We start from the raw sequence: 18,871 nt of genomic DNA on the forward strand, positions 1-18,871 counted from the left end.
TTTTCTATCTCTGAAATTGAGATGTGTCTCATAATCGATCTTTCACAACTTCCTTAGGATTTTTTCTTTTTTATAGAATATAAAGTATCAGTGCATCTTACAATCGGTGATGAAATTCAATACACTGCCCCTGGACTAAAGATTCATATTAACACATTACTAAGGCTCTGAGAAGTCCTGCAGCAAAGAAACACGTAATCCTGATTCTCCAACATATCTGACACTTTTCTCTTTTCCTTATTTTGCCTTTCCCTTTGTTCACACATGAGATTATGCTGACACTCCACAAGGTGCCACCTGGTGCCCTGTGGATGTCTGCAAAGCTGCAAGGGGATCTTGTCACTTTCCAGGGCAACTGGGGTGGTTGGGACACAGTTCTTACAATTCTGTATGATGACTGTTCGGTAAATACCACAGTAACAATGGCAAGACCCATCCATGGAGGCTACAAGAGAAGGGCAAAGGTATGAGAGAGAGTCTGCAAAGAATCCTCTTAGAAGGTTCTTGCCAACTACAAAGGAAAAAACAGAAATGTAGAGTGGAGAAGCCTGGTGGACTTCAACCAAATAACTGCTGCTGAGCAGACAGAAGACATCATTGTCCTCATGTGTCTCCTGATATGACACACTAGGGAGGGACTGGCACTGCTGGGTGGTGTTCCTGCTGAAAATGTATGACCTTGACCTAGTCACGAAAACACCAGATAAACCCGAATTGAGGGACACTCCACAAAATAAACAGTCGAGGTTCTTCCAAAGTGTCAAGGTCAAAACCTGAGGCTCCATCCCAGACAGCAGGAAACCACAGAGAGCAACAGCAAGATTGGATCCTGGACCAGAAGATGGGTATTAGTGGGACAACTGGGGAAACTGGAATTCATTTAGGCCTTTCAATTACTGAATAGTTATCAATGTGGTCTTCCTGGTTTAGATAATCATGGTCAGACAGGATGTTAACACTGGAGGAAGCTGTGCAAAGGGTATATGGGAACTTTGTGTACTATCTTTGCAACTGTCAAAATTTCTTAAAAATTACACTAAACATACCTGTGCAATGTGAACTTTATTACAGTAAATCTAGAATACATCATCTAGTAGCCAATAAAGAGATTTTTAAAAGCCCACTTGTGTTACGTGATGGGTCACCCTGAAGACATTCTTGTCTGGGGAAATGAACCTAGGCTACAGATTTGCAAACATGGGGCTGGGCGTTTGGGCAGAATGGACAGAGGGGAGCAAATGCCTGGCAGGGTCTGGTCTCATGGGGGTCACTGCAGGCCTACCATCAGGGCGCCAGGGGCTGCTGCCTTTAGCACTAAATGCAAGTTCAGAAACACAGGACTCACAGGGTCACAGCACACAGGGTGTGGTCTGAAACTCACAATGCACTGTCTGCCCGGAGAGCTCCCACCGATTGAGGGATCCTTACAACAACCTGTGAGGAAGGTGCGCCAACATTATCTGCCTCCCCATTTTACAGACAGGAAAGCTGGGGCTCAATGCAGTTAAATAACTTGCCTAAATGCACACAGCTGGGTGTTCAGGAGAGGCTCTGAACCCAGGCAGTCTGACTTTAGATTCACTACGGCACTGCTTCTGAAAAGACCCCTGCAGAGATGTGGGTCCCATGGACAGAGCACTGGAGTGAGAGTCGGAAAGGTGCCGAGTGGTCCTGAGTCAACCATGCAACCATTCGGGGCTTCTATTCTCATTGTTGAGGATGTGGAGAAGAGCAATTTTTGTAGGGTTTTGAGAACTCAAGATCTCTTTCAGCTGGAAAAACACTAAGTGAGCCATAAATTCACACTAAAGTGTAAATGGCTGCTATTGGATACTTTCTGATCAATCTGACCAACAAGGAGGTTTTGAGTACCCATGTGCCCTGCTTATATTCCAGAGGAGCCAGGAGACTCAGTGTGAGGAGGGGGAAGAAGGTTCCTGGGAGCTGAGTCTGGAGGGAGTTAGTCAACACAGCCAGGGGAAAGGAATTTGGGGTGAGAGCCAGAGTCCCAAAGACAAACAGTCTGTTCACCAACTGGCCTAGGATCAGTGGCAGTGCCCTAGTAGAGTGATCAGAGCCAGGTGATGTCACTGGGGGAGTACCTCCTAAAGGAGGGGTGCCTGTGGGTCGAGAGGAGAGAGGCGTTTTCAGAAAGCTCTGCAGGAAGGCCTGGGGCAGGCCCACCTGGACCAACGGGGGTATCTCGGACAGAAGCCACTGAGCTGGATGGCGCTGGAGGGGTTGGTTCTGCGGGTGGAGGGGCCTTCTTGTTTTGCTGGAGAATGGGTCCCTGCCGTGGTCTTAAAGGCCCAGCAAGGTTAAGCTCTGAGTGAACAGACAGGAACATTCTTCCATAGATGAAGGTGCATCTCTCCTGCAGGGTGCCAGCCAGCCTCCATGACAGCTCAGTTCACTCCTGTGAGTCTCTCTTGGGAGCCTCCAGACCAGTGCCCTGGGCCACAGCTGTGGAAATGAGGAGCTTGGCAGAGAACCCAGCATCTGTTTCATCTCTGCCAGGGCCCTTAGGAGGCCTGGACCTGACCACCTCTCTGGAAAAAGCTGATCCAGGCTCCAGGGCCACTGTCCTCCAGGCACAACCCCCAGCCCTGGTGGGACAAAGGGGTGAGGCTGCCAGAGGGAGAGTGGGGAGGCTCTCATTACTCTCCAGGGACCCCCCGACACCCTGCTGCAGCTAGGCCAGGGAAGAGATGGCACGGAAAGGGCCGCGAGTAGGCCTGTGGGCCTGATGTGGAGCTGGCTTTGGCTGTGGGGGTGCAGAAAAGGGGACGGGGTAGGGTGATCCTGGGGGCATGCTCCCTGAGGCCCTGTCCTGCCCTGAACATCTCCTGGCCCCTGCTGCCTCAACTGAGAGCCTGGCCAGCAGGACTGATGCTTCCAGGATTCCCGGGGCCCTGGGGCTGACACAGCCTCGTCTTAGAATGTGAATGCGTGGATAGCTGCACAGGCGGCCCCTGGCTCCAGAGGACAGGAGCAGACCACACGGAAGCGTCAGCCAAGGGCAGGGAGATGGGAGGGATTCTGAGAATCAGCTGTAAAACAGATGTTTGTTGTAAAGGAACAGGGTGAGCTTTGGCATCAACATGGAGCTCAGCTTGAAGATGCACCAGCTCTGAAACCTCAACTAAGTTACCACAACCTCTCGAAGGTTCCACACCCCCATCTGTAAAGGGGGAACCCTGCAGCTGGGGGAAGGAGCAGCTTCGAGGACAGGAGGAGCCACCTTCGCAGGCCAGACCTGGTCCCACATGCTCTGGGGCACCATTTCCTCCTCGCCCCACGACTCCCGGACTGGCGGAGGGCACTGGCCTCCACACAGCACGTGCCAGGAAGGAGGCTCATGTGGACTCAGACCAGGGCTGGCCTCGGTCCCAGCTGCCACATCGTGCCGGCGAGGCACCTACCCGGCCTGGTCCGCAGCTGGCACTCAGCTGCCCTGGGGCATGGGAGCCACAAGCACGATCCTGCTCTGCAGAGCCTCCCCTGCACCCAAAGGGCGGGTCTCAGCCTGGGTGGCGGCAATAGCCTATGTGGAAACAAAAACAATGGTGCTTCCACACATCCCCTAAGTCCAGGAAAGGGAACTACAAGCCAAGCGCCTCCCCCAGAGGCCCCTACCTCGCTGGCACCCTGTTCTCCCTCATTCCGGACCCCTTCATGGGGCATGCTGTCCCCTCACCTCAGCCCCGTGGTCTGGGCAGGCTGACACTGGGGGAGGCATGGGCAGGTACACACCGAGGGGTCGCTCTGCCCAATCTGGGGTGGGGCCACCACCTGAGATGCCCACTCAGCACAACCGAGGCACTGGCAACCTACTTCCCAGATGAGCGAACAACTCAAGGGAGAGTGACTGGCCCGGTCCCCCAAGGGGCTAAGATTGGAAGCCTCGTCAGCGACAAGGTCCTTCTTTCCTGCCATGATGTGTGGCTGCCCTCAAGTGTCATTTCTTGGACCCCAGAGGGCACCCCCAGGGACGATGGCCATGCCACCAGCACTAGGAGAGCCTGGGCAGAACTCGCCTGCAGGCACACAGCCCCAACCCTACCCATCTTCGCCTCGGTCCCTCTCCCGTCAGCCACAGGGGAGCTGGGGGCGTGGGAGGGGTACACACAGGGGTGAGGGGCTGGGCTTGAGAACCACTGGCTAAGAACAGACCCACACTGTGTGGGTTCTGATCCCAAACCTGCCCCCAGTAGCTCTGTGACCTTATGTAACTTCAGCTCAAAGCCCCTCAGTATCCTCACCTCTAAATTGGAGGTGATAACAGAACCTTCCTCATAGGGTCATTAAGTGGATTAAATTAGCTACTATCTGTAAAGTATTTAACCCAGCGCCTGGCACGCTAAGCACCTGCCTAAGCGCTGACAGACGCACAGCTCAGAGAGGCCACACAATGCGGGGGAAGGGGGCGGGGGCAATGGGCAGGGTCTGAGGCCTTGACTCCAAGCCCCCACCCCACTGCAGCTCCCTGAGGGTTGACAGTCAGTTCCTGCCTCTGGGAGCAACTCCCCACCAATCACAAACACCCATCCCCAAGGCAGAAGCTTTTTGGGGAATTATTTCTCCAGGCTCTAAGGAATGTTACTTTCTCTTTGCTTGGTATCTACATTACTCAATTTCAATCCAGCTTTCAAATGGCCTCTAAGATGAGCCCTGATTAAATTCTCATAAAACCACAGGCAGAAGCATTCAATCTGTGGTATGCACCCCCGTCCCCAGGGAGGCCTGGGATCCCAAACAGGCCATCTGTCACCCTCAGAGCAGATGTGTGAGAGCTTCTAAGAAAAGGAGAAGAGGAGAGACACCCGTCACCCCAAAGCAGTCAGGGCTTTCAAGGACCTCTCCAGCCTGTTGCCCCATGGTCAGAGACCTGCTGTCCCTGCAGACAGGGACACAAACCCACGCCTTGCAATTACGGCCCAAGTGCCTTCTCACACATGGTGCCTTCTCAGCCAGTTCAGGAGCCAGCTGGAGCCTTGCCCAGAATCGCTCAACCTGGGGTGGCACAGCCACACCTTGGCCTCGGGGCTTCCATCTCTGGACCCTGGCCCTGGGTGGCAGAGTGGGCTGCTGATGGGAGAAAGGGCCTGCAAATTCAATGTTTGTCACTGCAGCCTCCTCCCTCCCTCCCCAAGGCCTGCACCAGGGAATGCTTAATTTCTAGGAAGAATTAAGTGCTTGGTTTGAATTGAATCCAAGCTCACTGCTGCCTGTGCCTCTGCCTAGGGGTTGTGGGTGTGGGGAGGAACGTGGGTATAGGTATAGGCATGGCTGCCTCCCAGAAGCAGTCATCTATGAGGGGAAGTTGGAGCCCTGGCATGCTGGGGTGGGTCATTCTGCAAGCCAGGATGCTGGTTGCTACAGGGAGGAGACTGCTGCCGAGGTCACAGACTGAGGCCAAAGCCCCAGCCAGAGGAGAAATTCCAAGGTCAATCAGCCATGGGAAAGGTAGGTCCTCAGGCAGGGACCCATGTTTTGGAAGGTGACAACATGGAAGACTGCTAGTGCTCCCCTAAAACTCATTCTAGCCCTTCTTCCATGGTGATAAAACCTGAGTTCTAGCTGGGCATGTGGCTGCTCAGAACAAGGACTCAATTTCCCGACTTCCTTGCAGCTTAGGATGTGGCTAATTCTGGCCAATGTTGGTCCTGTAGCTTCCAGAACCCCTCCTTAAAAGAGAACTAAGCCTTCTTCTCATTTGCTTCCTTTTTCTTAGTCGTCCTCTCCATCCTAATGTCTAGATCTTGGATATGAGGGCTGGAAATACAGCCATCACCCAGGACCAGATGGGCAGACTACAGAAGAATAAGGAGCTAGAAGGAGCCAGGGTCCCAGCCCCTGCACCCATGCTGGATGGCCTAACTCTGGGCTTTTACATCAGAGAGAAAGGAAGTTCTGTCACATTTAAGCCACTGTTATTTTAGGTCTGCTGTTAAAGTAATTTGAATGCTAACTGATACTAAGTGGGTGGGTTTGAAGCTGCCAGAGCCGAGGCAGAGAAATGACCCTGCTTCCCCTCCAGGCTCTGAATGAGACAAGGATGAGCTCTGGAAATGTGGAACTGAGAAGGCGGTGACCTCACAAAGGCTGCCCGGAGACAGCGAGGTTGGGAGCTCCCAGCAGCAGGCCTCATCTGTCTCCTGAATGCAGAGCTGGGGTGGGAGAGGCCCTCCATGGCTGATGCTCTGCAGGGAGACAGATGGCCCACCTAAGCACAGACCCTTATCCAAGGGCTCCGCCTGCTATTCCTGGGAGAGCCTCCCCTTGTGCCATGGCCCAGCTGCCCAACCCCACTGCAAAGCAGGGGCTCTGGTCATCTCCCTCCCCCTGCTCATCAATGAGGATCCTAGCAGTCCTGAAGCGCCCACCCATCCCCCACCAGCTCTGTTTTCCCCGCAGCTGTCCAGATTCTCTGAAAACAGAGACAGCAGCCTTAGTGCCAGGGAGGGTGACAACCGGAGGAAGTCTCGCCAAGCCCCTTCTCCCAACACAAAAGCATGTCACTGGATTGCTGTGATTATCTGAGGGAACTTCAAGGGTAATTATGGCCATTTACAGTATGCCTGAAAGGGCTGAGTGCCTCCAGGAACAGCAGGGAGTGGAGGAGGGGGGCCCAGGGTGTGCTTCTCAGGAAGGCTCTCTGCCTCTGCAGCTTGTGGGGGCATGCAGCAGGGACCCACCCAGCAGTGCTGGTGAATGGACAGCCACTGGGAGTCAGGAAAGGGCTCCAGGAAGTCCCAGCCTCTGACCACCCTCCTGGAAGAATACGAGCCCAGGCACGGGGTGCATGATAAGGAAAACCCAGGGTGCAACATTCATGGCCCACCCACCCTACACTTCCTGCTGATCTAGGACCAAGCGTGTGTTAGGGTTTGGTCAACAGCTCTCTCTCTGGACCTGTTGGGGACTGGGCCCTCTCCTGGAACACCCACAGCTCTCCCCCTTACGGGCAGCTCCTGAACTTTCTAATCTCCCAATGAACTAGGACACACCCCGCTTAAAATTCCTGACCTGATTCCTAACTGCCTCCACGAGAGGCCCAATTCCGAGCCAGGCAAGTGGGCAATGGAGGTACCTCCTGGGCCTGCCTCTCGGCGTGTGACTTCCTACGGTCCACCTCATCATCACTGGGTTCCTACTCCCTGAACACAGCATACACGCTCATACCCCGGGCCCAGGCTCACTCTTGATCCCAAAGCCCTGGTCTTCTACTCCTAAAAATCTAGGATGTGAAGACTCAATTAGGATGCTGGGGTCCTGCCATCATGGTGGGAGCAGCTGGAGCGGTTGCTGTTCCCGGGTGACCCAATGGGCCAGTCCCATGCTAAGTGCTCTGCAGACATCATCCCGGGTATCCTGACCCCTGACCCCATGGCTGAGCCAGGTATCACCCACATCTTCCAGAACACCAGCAGAACTCAAATGATTGATTTGACTGGGACCACGTGGCTAACAAGAGCCCAGACTGGGACCCACACACAGGCTGCCTCCCTCCAGAGCCTGTGCCTTTGGCTCCAAAAGGCCCTTCAGCAGCACCGTCTCGAATCCCATCCAAACTTGTCACTCTTCAAATGGACTTGTCCGGGACATGAGATGCGGCTGCTGGTCTGCCACCTTCTTCCACTAACTGGGCCTTCTCATGTTCTAATACAGCCTTCTGCTCTTCACACAGGCAGTGTCCAACAAGCATACCTTCTGGAAAGAGGCTGACTCCCTTTCCCAACATTTGACCAAACCTCCACCCATGGCAGACTGAGATGAAGGCGACCCCAGAAGGGAATGTACAGCTCTTTCTTCCCATCTGGGAATCTGGATGGCTCCAGGAAGACAGTGCAAAGGGAGGGGAAGTGCACAGCAGAGGCCCATCACTCCAGGCCCAGCAAATAAAGGTTGCTGGCGTGTGCTAAGAAAGCCTGCTCACATGGGGCACCAGGACAAAACCCCCATTCTCTGCACCCACCAATGTGTCAGGCATTCAGGGAAAGAAGCCTCAGGAGCCCTTCCAGGACAGCCAGATCCAGCAGCCAGCTCTTCTGCAGGGCACATTCCTTAGAGAGGGAACCGAGGACTCACCCATTCTCCAGGCCAGGGTCCTCGGTGGTACCCATTTCAGGTTCTTCTAGATCCAGGGCCCTCTGGCCATGGACATGAAAGTCAAGCTCAGGAGTAGGGGCCAGGGAGCCTGAGTCAGAGAGACCTGGCTGGATGCTGGCCCAGCCACCTGAATGCTGTGTGACGTGGCACGTCTGCTAACCTCTCAGAGCCTCTGGGATTCATCTGTAAAATGGGAAGGCTTATCATGCCCACTTCTAAGTGTACCAAAAGGGAGAATACAAGGAGAGGGCCTAACCCAAAGGCAGGAACACAACACATACCCAATAAATGGTGGTCTCAGACTCCCATGCAGATGGTGTGCCTCTGGAGCTGTGAGCCAAAAGGTACCCACTGGTCCCCCCAGTCACCATCACAGGAAAATATGCCCAAGGCCAAGTCACCATCCAGGTCAGCGTTCATAGCCAGGTTAGGCCTCAATCATGGTCTGTAGGGCAGGGAGCAGGGGCTGCCTCCTTGACCCCAGGATAAATCCTCACAAAGCCTGAGGGTCCAGGCCAAGCACTTTTCCTTAAAATTAAACAAGAGCTCCCAGTAGGGCACACTTGGACCAAGCAGTGAACTAGAAGGTTACTGTTAACAGGAGTCTCTCCACAAAGTCTTTCTCACATAAACACCCTGAGAATGCAGCCTTGAGTTCTCTGGCTCTGCCTGCCCCAGGGGTGGGGAGGGGTCGGGGTGAGTCCTCAGGGACAGGAGCCTGCAGTTGGCAGGGGAGGCGCTGCAGCGAAGAGGGAGGCCCCTGCCCTCCAGAACAGAGTGGACCTGTGAGGTCCAGCAGCCACATTACATCTCCACGTGTTTGATTTAAGGCCTTCAGTTTCTGTTTGTGTCCTCTGCCCAGTTACATAACTCCACTCACCTGCCTGCCGCTGAGCTGTCTGCACACACTCCTGCTCTCCAGCCACTGTGTTACCAGGACACTTCAATGTCACCCATGGGTTCAACATAACAAAACAAAACCCTCAGAACCCCTTTCCACAAGAGCACCCTGAGGCTTTCATTTCCTCACTGCTGGTCACGGGAGAACGCAAGGACCTCCCCAGAATGACTGCCCCATGGAATTCAAATGCTTCCTGCCCCAAAGTGCTTAAAAAGACAAGACCCCTCTCTCTCCACACCTCAGGCTGTGGCCACTTTGTGACCGCAAAGATGGCCACCTGCCATGGATGCGGTGCCACACATGTCCCTACCTTCCATGTAGGCCTCAATCTTCCGGATGAGCTCGTAGGACTTGGAGCGGTCGAGCAGGGTTCTGATGGCAGGCAGCGGGTCCAGGACGATGGTCTCAGGGTGGGCATCGATGTACTCCTGAAAGGGAAGCACGCTGCTCTGGTTAGAGTGGGGGAAGGGCCAGGTAGCATTTCACCCCTCGTGCCCTCTGCACATCCATCCTGTCCTACCCTCCAGCCCTGGCTTTGGTGGAGGGTGGTGCATTCCAGCACTGGGGCATTGCAAGCAGTTACCCTGAGATCTGAGAGATCAAACTCAGAAATAGAGCGCCACGCGGAAGACAGCGAGGAAACCTCAACCAGGCTCAGGGCAGGCCGCCTGACTCTGGACAAAACCTCACCCGGAAGCAGATCCACTCCAGGCGCTGGCTCCTCTGGGAGTGGCAGCCCTGTGCCCACACTGATAGGGACTCTGAGGCAGGGCCGGGGGAGTGGGATGAGGCCAGGAGTCATCAGACCGTCTGTGGGAAGGTGTGGCAGAGAGAAACATGCCACAGGGTGGGCACCGGCCACCCAGTACTCCTCAAGTACTGCACCTCCATACCTGCTAGCTTTGGGGTAGGCACGAAGGAAATGCAAGAGAAACTGTGACAAAAACCAGTCTCTAAGGAACTTACTATCTTCTTAGGAGAATAACCCTTACATGTGGGGAAGACACTGTTGTCCAGAACAGAACTCAATAAAACAACAGGCAGAATCCCACACCACCCTGGTGGGCCAGACTAACCCAAGCTGACATAGCAAAGGAGCCCACCCTTGCCCTCAACCTCCATGATTCTAAGGACAAAACTGGAATGCTGGCGTGATGAGAGGGGGGTCTCAGGGGAAAAGCTGGCCTGAAGAAGGCCTCAACCAGCTGCTGCGGGTTGAATTGTGTCCCCCAAATACACGCTCAAGTCCTAACCCTTCAGCACTTGTGAACGTGGCCTTATTGATAAGGAAACAGGGTCTTTGTGGATGGAATGGAGTTAGGACGAGGTCATGCCGCATGTGGGTGGGCCCCAATCCCCTGGCTGGATTTCTTAGGAGAGAAATCTGAACACAGACACAGGGAGGAGGCCGTGTGGAGACAGACAACTGCAGTGACGCACCTACAAGCCGAGGAGGGCGGAGGGTGCCCACCCCCACCAGGAGCCAGGAGAGGGGCAGGGAAGCTTCGCCCTCAGGGCCTCAGGAGGGAGGCACTGCTGACGCCCTGACTGGAGCTGTTGGCCCCCAGGGCTGGGAGATTCCCGTAGTGTTAGGCCTCCCAGTTTGTGATACTTGGTTATGACAGTCCAAGGAAACGGACACACCAGCATGATTCCTCCGCCCAGCCAGCCCCTGCCCTCCATTCACCCATTCCGTAGCCTGTCAGTGAGGCCTGCACAGCCGGGGAAACGCACCCCAGTGCTGCCTTCCTAGTGAATCTTATGGACAGAAGGAAACAGCCATTTGGAATCACTTTTCTTCAGTGAACTTACTTTGGTCCTAGTGACCACCTGTTAAGCCAAAAGCCACTTTTAACACAAAAACCAGAGACTCATATTCCCACTTCTGCTCTGAAATCGGTCTCTCCTTGGATTTCGCGTCAGTGTCTGGCCCTGGGCTCCTTTCCGTCTTTTGGTCTGAAGGTTTAAAGACTTCAGCAGTGGCTGGCGTAACCTAGGGGAGGCCTCGCGTTCCAGTCCTCACGCCTGTGACTGTCCTCACCCCTTAGCCATCCTCTCCCTGCACACAAGTGTGAGGACCTAGAGACGGGGCAGGAGCGTCACAGCTCCCTCTGGCCGTCAGCAAGCCACTTGGCCACCAACCTGCTGCCTGTAGACAGTGGACCAGGCACTGATGGGGGAGAGCCCATGTCTGCCGCCCACACAGAGCATGGGGACTAGCCGGAGAGTCTCCTTAAGGAAGGTTTTATGCAGAGCTGCCCTGGGGCCAAGCAGCCACGCCCAGTGCCTCTCACCTGACAGTCCCAGCCTCACCCAAGCGCCTGAACCTGATCCCTCATCTCACTTGGGGGCTCTCCATGGGCAACTACCCCTCTCGGCACCATTCCGTCATCAGAGCCTGTCCTTTTAAACTCAGTCCATGCTTCCACGAGAGCAGGTCACTCATGAGGCCCTCCCCGCCGAGACTCACACATATGTATGAAATCATATTCATAGCACAACATTAACAGCTAGGTGCAGTGGCACAAGTCCGTGGTCCCAGGTACTTGGGAGGCTGAGGTGGGAGGATCACTCAGGCCCAGGAGACTGAGGCTGCAGCAATGTACAATGATGCCACTGCACTCCAGCCTGAGCAACAGAGTGAGACCCTGTCTCCAAAAAAAAGGAAGAAAGAAAGAAAAAGAAATGTCAATATTAAAAGGTCATCCACTCAAGAGACTTCACATCCCTGACAGTGCTCTGGGCATTATGTGGGGTGCAGCAGATACTTGGATGATCAAAAGCCTTCTCCACTTCACCCCACCAGATCTACAGTCCTGGCCAGCAAGTTCATGTCCTCGGTTATGAGCTAAAGGCACTTGGTTGTCCTCACTCCCCTACCCTAAACACACCAGGAAGAAGCCTGGTGTAGTGGGAAGGCTATGTGACCAGGAGTCAAGAAACCCAGGTGCCCAGTGTCATCACCTCTCAGAGTCACCGTTGGGCAAGTCACTTGGCTTCTCAGCATCTCAGTCTCCACATCTGTGACATGAAGAGTACTGCAGATGCCCTTAGGGTCTCTGTAAAGATGGTCTCTAGTTCTAAGGGTGTAAACAGACCGAGTAAATGAAGAGTGTATTTGTAAAGGTAAACTTGAAGGCTGCACAGGAAAGCTGTTCTAGAACGGGATGGACCACTAGCTAGAGGCATTCCAGGTCATGGGAGGGCCACCCACGCATTTGCTGCCTTCCTTCCAAAAGGGGGCCAACAGCCGAGCACGTGGATGGGACGAGCCAATTCTCCCTCGGCAACTGAGGCTGCTTAGAACACAGACATGCTCCTTCCTCCCCTCAAAGTACCGAGAACAGTCTCCGCTCAGTTCTGAATAAATGAGGGCGATTCTGATTCCATGTTTATGCGTTAGGACAGTGACCTTTAAAGAGAGAACTCAGATTCATTAAAACATGAAGTTAAGCCAAACTCATGAGGAAAGAGGCTGCATGAAACCAAAGGGGAAAACATCTGACAAGCAGGCGCCAACAAGCTTTTGACCGGGCATGAAAGCATCGGCATTAACAGAAGAATTCCTCCTAAACACGATCTCTTCTAGGATGGGGACAGAGAGGACAAAGAGTTTTCCGAGTCGCCTCGCTATCCACAAGTGGACTTCGTGCCAAGCTTTCCAGCTTATCTATTATACTGAGGGCCTCGTGCATTTTTCACAGGTCTCTTAGAATTACCAATCTGCTGGGCGGGTGAGCACCCTGTACCACTTTATCACCACTCAGAGGAAGAAAGGCACAGCCATCTCCACGGCAAATGGTAAGCACATGTTCCCTCGCAGGGCCTGCTGGCTAAAGGACACCAAGAGCACGATCCTGGAGCCAACAAGGGCAGCCTGGCTCTAGGCAGACATTCAGCCCCCACCAGGATGAGGGCTGGAACACACCTGGGGCAGAGCATCATGGTGCCCGCCCACAGCACAAGCTCCCTCAGGCCTTTTAGAGGCCCCAAGCCCATGGAATGATGCCAACAGGGACAACCAGCCCTTTGCTAAGCTGTCACTGAGAATCTGAGCAGAATGAGATGAACGTCAGAGGTACTCTTTCCTCCTCCATCCTCACAGGCAGGAAATGAGCAGGGGGTGAGACACAGGGATTTGCTCCTTCTAATGGAAAATGCCGTCAGAGTCCTGAGTTCAGATTCTGCCTCTGATGCTGACTCGTCCTGGGCAAGGTCCACTCTGAATAAAGCCTACCCGAGGTAGCTGCTGTGGGCATCATGGAGATCATGGATGCAAAAGGAGTTTGTAGACACAAAAATGAAAGGATTCTCATTACCCTGCAACACCTGGGCTCCTAGGGCCAAACCCGACACAAGGTCTTGGCTCACCCTGCCTTGCCCTGTGCAGCTGACCCCAGGGGAGCCAGCCATGCCCATGGAAGGGGGCTGTGGTTCTGGCCCATGCCCACCCTCCTGTTGATGCCAGGGTGCAACGCAACCTCCCACCTCCAATCCCGCTGGTAGCCCAGGCTCCAGGCAGTGACCTTCCAGAGCATTCATTTTTCAGAGATGCAACTCAAAAAGGACTTACAGATTAAATAGGAATCTGGGATGTGTTTCAAAACAATCTGGGTCGGGGGCAGGGACAGAAGTAGGTGAGGGACGGATGAAATGAGAGTGGCTGCAGCTGCTGACGCATGAGGCTGGGAGGTGGTACCTGGGAGCACGTTGCGGCATTCTCTCTTCTCAAATATTTTTAATTTCCCATAGCACAAAGTCTGGGGGGAAATGGGAGGCAGGTAACCAGATCTTCCCCTTCTACCCTGCACCCCTAGGTGTGCCAGAAATGGATTCAAACACCAACACTATCTTTCAAGAAGAAACAAGAGCCAGCTACCCAGATGGGAAACACAACGAGAGATTAATTATAGTAAGGATAATAATAATAAATAAAAATGATCATAATCAGTAATCATTTAAAAATAAAGGCAGTGGCCACTTACCTGGGACTTGCTATATGCACACTGCTGGACAAAAGGGTTTTCAAAAGCACTGCTTCTTTCAATATAAAAACCCTATTGGGTAAAGGCCCAAACTATAAAACTTTTAGAAGAAAACACAGTCATAAATCTTCGTGACCTTGGATTAAACAACAGTTTCTTAAATGTGACCCCAAAAGTGCAAGACAGAAAAAGAAACAGATGAAGTGGACATCATGGAAACTGGAAACCTCTGTGAGTTCCAGCCCGTATCTGCCCTAGGCCTGTGCTCTGAGGAGAGGCTGTGCGTGGCCCGCCTGCCAGAGGCCCAGGGGCCCAGACTGACCCCCTAAGCCAGCAGGGACGGCCGTGCACAAAGCAAGTCCTGATAGGTCTTGCAGCACCTTCCCATATTTGGGGGTCCCCCACAGCACAGTGAGGATGGCAAGGCTTCTCCCCATTTTTCTCAGGACCCTGAGACTCAGAGGTTTTGGTCAGAGACAAAGTCCCGGGCTCCGCTCTGCCCAGACTAACAGCTTGCTCCTTTCTTCACTCAGGACCCAGGGGCTGAAATTCTGCCCACTGGGCTGCATGGCCTGAGCCGAGCGGCTACAGGGTAACCTCCATGGCAGGGCTGGGAAGGTCCTGCTCCACACGTTGCTTAGGAAATCTCTCCCCCAGTGGGAAGGGAGGCTGGAAGGGAAGAAAAGGCTCCACACAGAGCCTGGAAACCCCTCCTCCTTGCTGGGCCTCAGCTCCCTTCTCTGTAGAGTAAGGGTTGATGGCATGAAAGGGCGGCATGCCAGGGAGCTGGAGGCCACCAGGCCCGGTTAACTGGGCCTTCCTCATTGTGAGCCTGGGCCTCACCTGTAAATGGAGATTGTACTTGTTCCTACCTCATAGGATTTTTATTAAAAACAGCCTGATTGAGATATCATTCACACACTATGCAATTTACCCCAAAGCAAGGGTTTTTGGAATATTAACAGGGTTGTGCAAACGATCAGCTCAATTTTAGAACGTTTTCATCCTGTCAGAAGGAAATCCCATTCCCTTTCACTCTCAGCCCCAAGTCCCAGCCTCTGGCAACCACACGTCTGCCTTCTATCTGGGTAGATCTGCCTATTCTGGACATTTCGTTTAAGCGAAACCATGAGATATGTGGTCCTTCGTGATTGGCTCCTTTTGCTCACACCGTGTTTTAAAATGCATCCTTGTGTGCGGCAGTGCTTCGTTCTTCTTTAAGACCAAATAGTGCTTCACGGCGTGGGTGTAGTGTCTTTTGTTTGTCCATTCATCACTGGATATGCAGCGTGCCACACCCAGAGGAAACTTCCCCGCCGACTCGAGGATCCACTGCATCAGGGCCTGTGTGTTCAGTTAACACTCGGCCACCCCATTAACACCAATGATTCTCCCCTTGACAGAAGAACTGAAATTACTTCCTTATGACTGTTAAAACTACTCCTAGGGGCTTTCATGGGAAAGGAAGTGATCCTGGGCTCACTTAGCGCAATCTCACTCCCCTGACTCCTCCTGAGAGCACAGCCAGGCCCAGCTGAGGGTCACAAGGCCTGGCCTTTCCACCAGCTCCTCTGTACCCAGCGCCAAGTGAAACCCTGGAAGTTTCTGGTTCCTGAAGCCTTGGCATCTTGACGGGGGTCCTGCCAAGATTCCAGGGTGAGTCATAAACATGCTCACCAAGCACAGGTCACAGACCTATACACCTTGCAGGAATGGACACATTTCCCCTCAAAACAACCCTATGTAGATCCCGTTAGCGGCTCCATTTGACAATCAAAGAAACTAGGCCTGGCCAGGTGCAGTGGCTCACGACTATAATTCCAGTACTCTGTGAGGCCAAGGCAAGTGGATTGCTTGAGTCTGAGAGTTCAAGACCAGCCTGGGCAACATAGCGAGACCCTGTATCTACAAAAAATTAAAAATTAGCCAGGGTGGTGGTGTGCACCTACTCAGGAGGCTGAGGTGGGAGAATCATTTGAGCCGGGAAGTTTGGGGCTCCAGTGAGCCATAATCACGTCATTGCACTCAGCCTGGGTGTTACAGTGAGACCCTGTCTCAAAATAAAAGAAAAAGAAAAAAGAAAACAAAGTAGGGCTCAGAGCACCTAGTGGGTGGCCAGGGCTCTCCCTGCCAGCAGTGGCCAAGACGGGGTCCGAACCCAGGGCCTCTGGCTCCACAGCCCTCCAGTCAAAGACCCAAGGCATGGAAGGCCTGGTGAAATGAAAAGCATCTCAACTCTAACTAGGGCCAGGGTTGCTCAGCAGCATTTCAGGAGAAAGGGAAGCCTTTCTCATGTTCGCTACCCAAGGCGAGGCCGCCAGCCTGGCAGTCCAGGGAGGCCGGGTGTGCTCCATCTGGGGTCAGCATGAGGTAGAGCATCCAAGAAAAAATAGTAGGTCTAGTTTGCAATTTCCTTTCCCAGACAGAAAGGCACAGAAGGTCAGAACTAGCAAAACCCAGATGGACCCTTCATCCACCCCCCATCTTTTCGGAAAGGGAAAAGGAAGTGGCAGTGAGGCCAGGGTCGCAAGGGAGCGTGGCAGAGCTGAGATTGCAGCTCCATCTCCACTGTTCCTCCCAACCCACGGTCCTCACTGGTTCCTTGTTCTCTCAAAGCCACAGCTGGACCAGAGGCTCTGCATCTCTTCCCAGCCCTGAAGCAAGACGGATGTAAGCAAATGGAAGACACACACCCCTTAGGACAGTAAATACGTGACATAACTGAAGGCCACAGACCACAGGACCTCTGTGAGGAGGGTTCGTGTGGCACAGAGGGAAAAGGGTGTCAGGGCCAGCACTGCACTTATGTACAGGAGGGCTCCCAGGGCAGCTGCTGAATGAAGGAGTGGCCCCTGCAGGGGGAGGACTAACAGATACAACAGTGTCAAGAGCAGTTGTACTTTTGAAGGCAGAAAGTGTGGTTCCGCAGAAAGCAAAGCCTCTCCCTGGGAGGTCAGGTCACATGCGGATAGGGGCGGGGGCGGGGCAGGCAGGCTAAGCAATGCTTTCTGGGAAGGACAAGTAATGAACTCTCTTGGCAGACCACTGCAGCCGTGAAACTAACCCCTGCTGATTAACTTGTCATCAACCAAGGCCAGCCGAACATCCCCCAGGCAAAGCCTTCCTGGCACCTCCCAGAACACCTGCCTGTTGATTACAGCTTACAGAAAACCACATGCCACAGACAGTCCTGGGAAATCCACACTAGGCCTGGGTGCAACAGAATGTGCCAGGCAGCCAGGCTGGCACAGGGTCGGAGTTGGAGATGCATGCAGGTAAACCTTGGAGGTGGGCTCCCAAGAGCCAAAAGAAGGTTGCAGCAGCATCCACTGTGCGCTGCGACAGGACCATCAAGCCTAGTTACCCAAGGTGCCATTCACAAAGCCTACCACTGGATTGTGCAGTGTGCAACCTATGTAACAGCCCCTGACAGTCAGCCAAGGCTTCTGCCTGCCCGTCACTGTCAGATAATCTTTTTCACAGCCCAGCTGCACCTGGCTAACTTAACCCCAACACATGGGTCCTAGGGCACTGTGCCAGTTGAAACAAATGCAGAGTCAAGTTACAAGTCCGAGAACTGCCATTCACTTTATGTGTGTTTCTGAAAGTCACTTAAGTTATCTGTATCTCAGTTTCCCATCTGTAAGATGCGTGGGCTAGAATAACTCAATTATAACATCCTTTCTGCCTCTTAAGTTCTAGATTATTTGATTCTGTGATGTGAGGAACAAACCAAAAACAGAGCTGTTAGCTCCCTGAATGGAGCCAGATGCCCCCCAGGCCCGGAGACATTCAAACAGAGGAGCCAGGGAATGCTGTCCTCAGAGCACACCCACGGCACGGTCACTGCACACACCCCAGTTGCCTGCAAGCCAGCGAGATCCATGCCCGCCACAGGTGAGGGAGGGAGGCCAGCAGGAGGCACACCCTGACGGGCCGCGGACAGCTGCGCGTTGGCGACAGGCACCAACCACCAGCCCAAGCAAAGCTGTCCTCTGAGGCTGCGGTTCCCTGCGGTCTCTGTTTCTCCTGGATTCAGTCCTAGTGTGTGAGGGCATTTCCTCACTCCTTCTTTCCTAACTTTTCTAAAACGGCCCCTTGGGAGAGTTGAGCTCTCCCATCAGCAGACACTTGGGTCTTAAGCAACCCTCATTTGTATACCAGAGAAATCTCCCACGTCTGAGCACTCAGCCTGAGGCCTCCCAGACAGTACAAGAGCAGAAAGAGTGGCAGCCTCTGAGAAGCACATGTGTGAGAATGAGTGCGTGTGAGAGCTTGTGAGTGCGTGTGTGTGTGTGCGCGTGTGTGGTGATGGATGTCACCTATTCACTATCGAGCAATCGCATTCTCCCCACCCTCCCAGAGGCTACTAAGTGGCGGCCATGTGGCTGAGCAAAGGAGAGGCGTGGGACTGACCAGCAAAAAAGGAGCAGGGAAGTGTGGGTGTGGGGGGGGCACAGGGCTGGGGGCTGGGGAGGAGCCTGCTGAGGCTGGTGATATAAACCACAAAGGGCCACAGGCATGGCCCGGGGCAGAAAGGGCACTCCAAGCAGAGGGGACAGCAAAAGCAGAGGTCTGGGGTGGGGGAGCCCAGCACATTCGCAGGCCTGCTGGAGGCCTGGCAGGACTGGGGCAGACGGCAGTCTCAACATGAAAAGTGAGGACAAGGTAGAGAGCAGGAGATGGGTCAGCTGAGGAAACTGACCAGCTGGTCAGTTTGGACCTGACCCTAAAGCAACAGGGTCCTGAGCTGGGAAGTGACAAGGATAGCTATGGGTTATGGAGTGACCAGTCCAGCAGCCTGCAAGGCCACAGGATGGAGCTGGGGATGGATGCAGTCTTGGCGGTGTGTCAGATGTAGTGCTGGCCTTAG

The 18,871-nt window shown here is 53.8% G+C and overlaps 1 protein-coding gene across 3 annotated transcripts in view; it reads right to left on the minus strand.

Annotated features, from left to right (window-relative positions):
• The window catches only part of ITPK1 (inositol-tetrakisphosphate 1-kinase), a 180,109-nt gene that overhangs the window by 44,351 nt on the left and 116,887 nt on the right, over positions 1–18,871 (minus strand). For all 3 annotated transcript variants that reach the window (XM_073011279.1, XM_037984412.2, XM_037984415.2), the window contains one exon: positions 9,324–9,441. In XM_073011279.1, coding sequence (XP_072867380.1) covers positions 9,324–9,441 — 118 coding nt within the window. The remainder of the gene's footprint in view (positions 1–9,323; positions 9,442–18,871) is intronic.

The sequence above is a fragment of the Chlorocebus sabaeus genome, chromosome 24, assembly GCF_047675955.1.
Source record: "Chlorocebus sabaeus isolate Y175 chromosome 24, mChlSab1.0.hap1, whole genome shotgun sequence".
Taxonomy (NCBI): domain Eukaryota; kingdom Metazoa; phylum Chordata; class Mammalia; order Primates; family Cercopithecidae; genus Chlorocebus; species Chlorocebus sabaeus.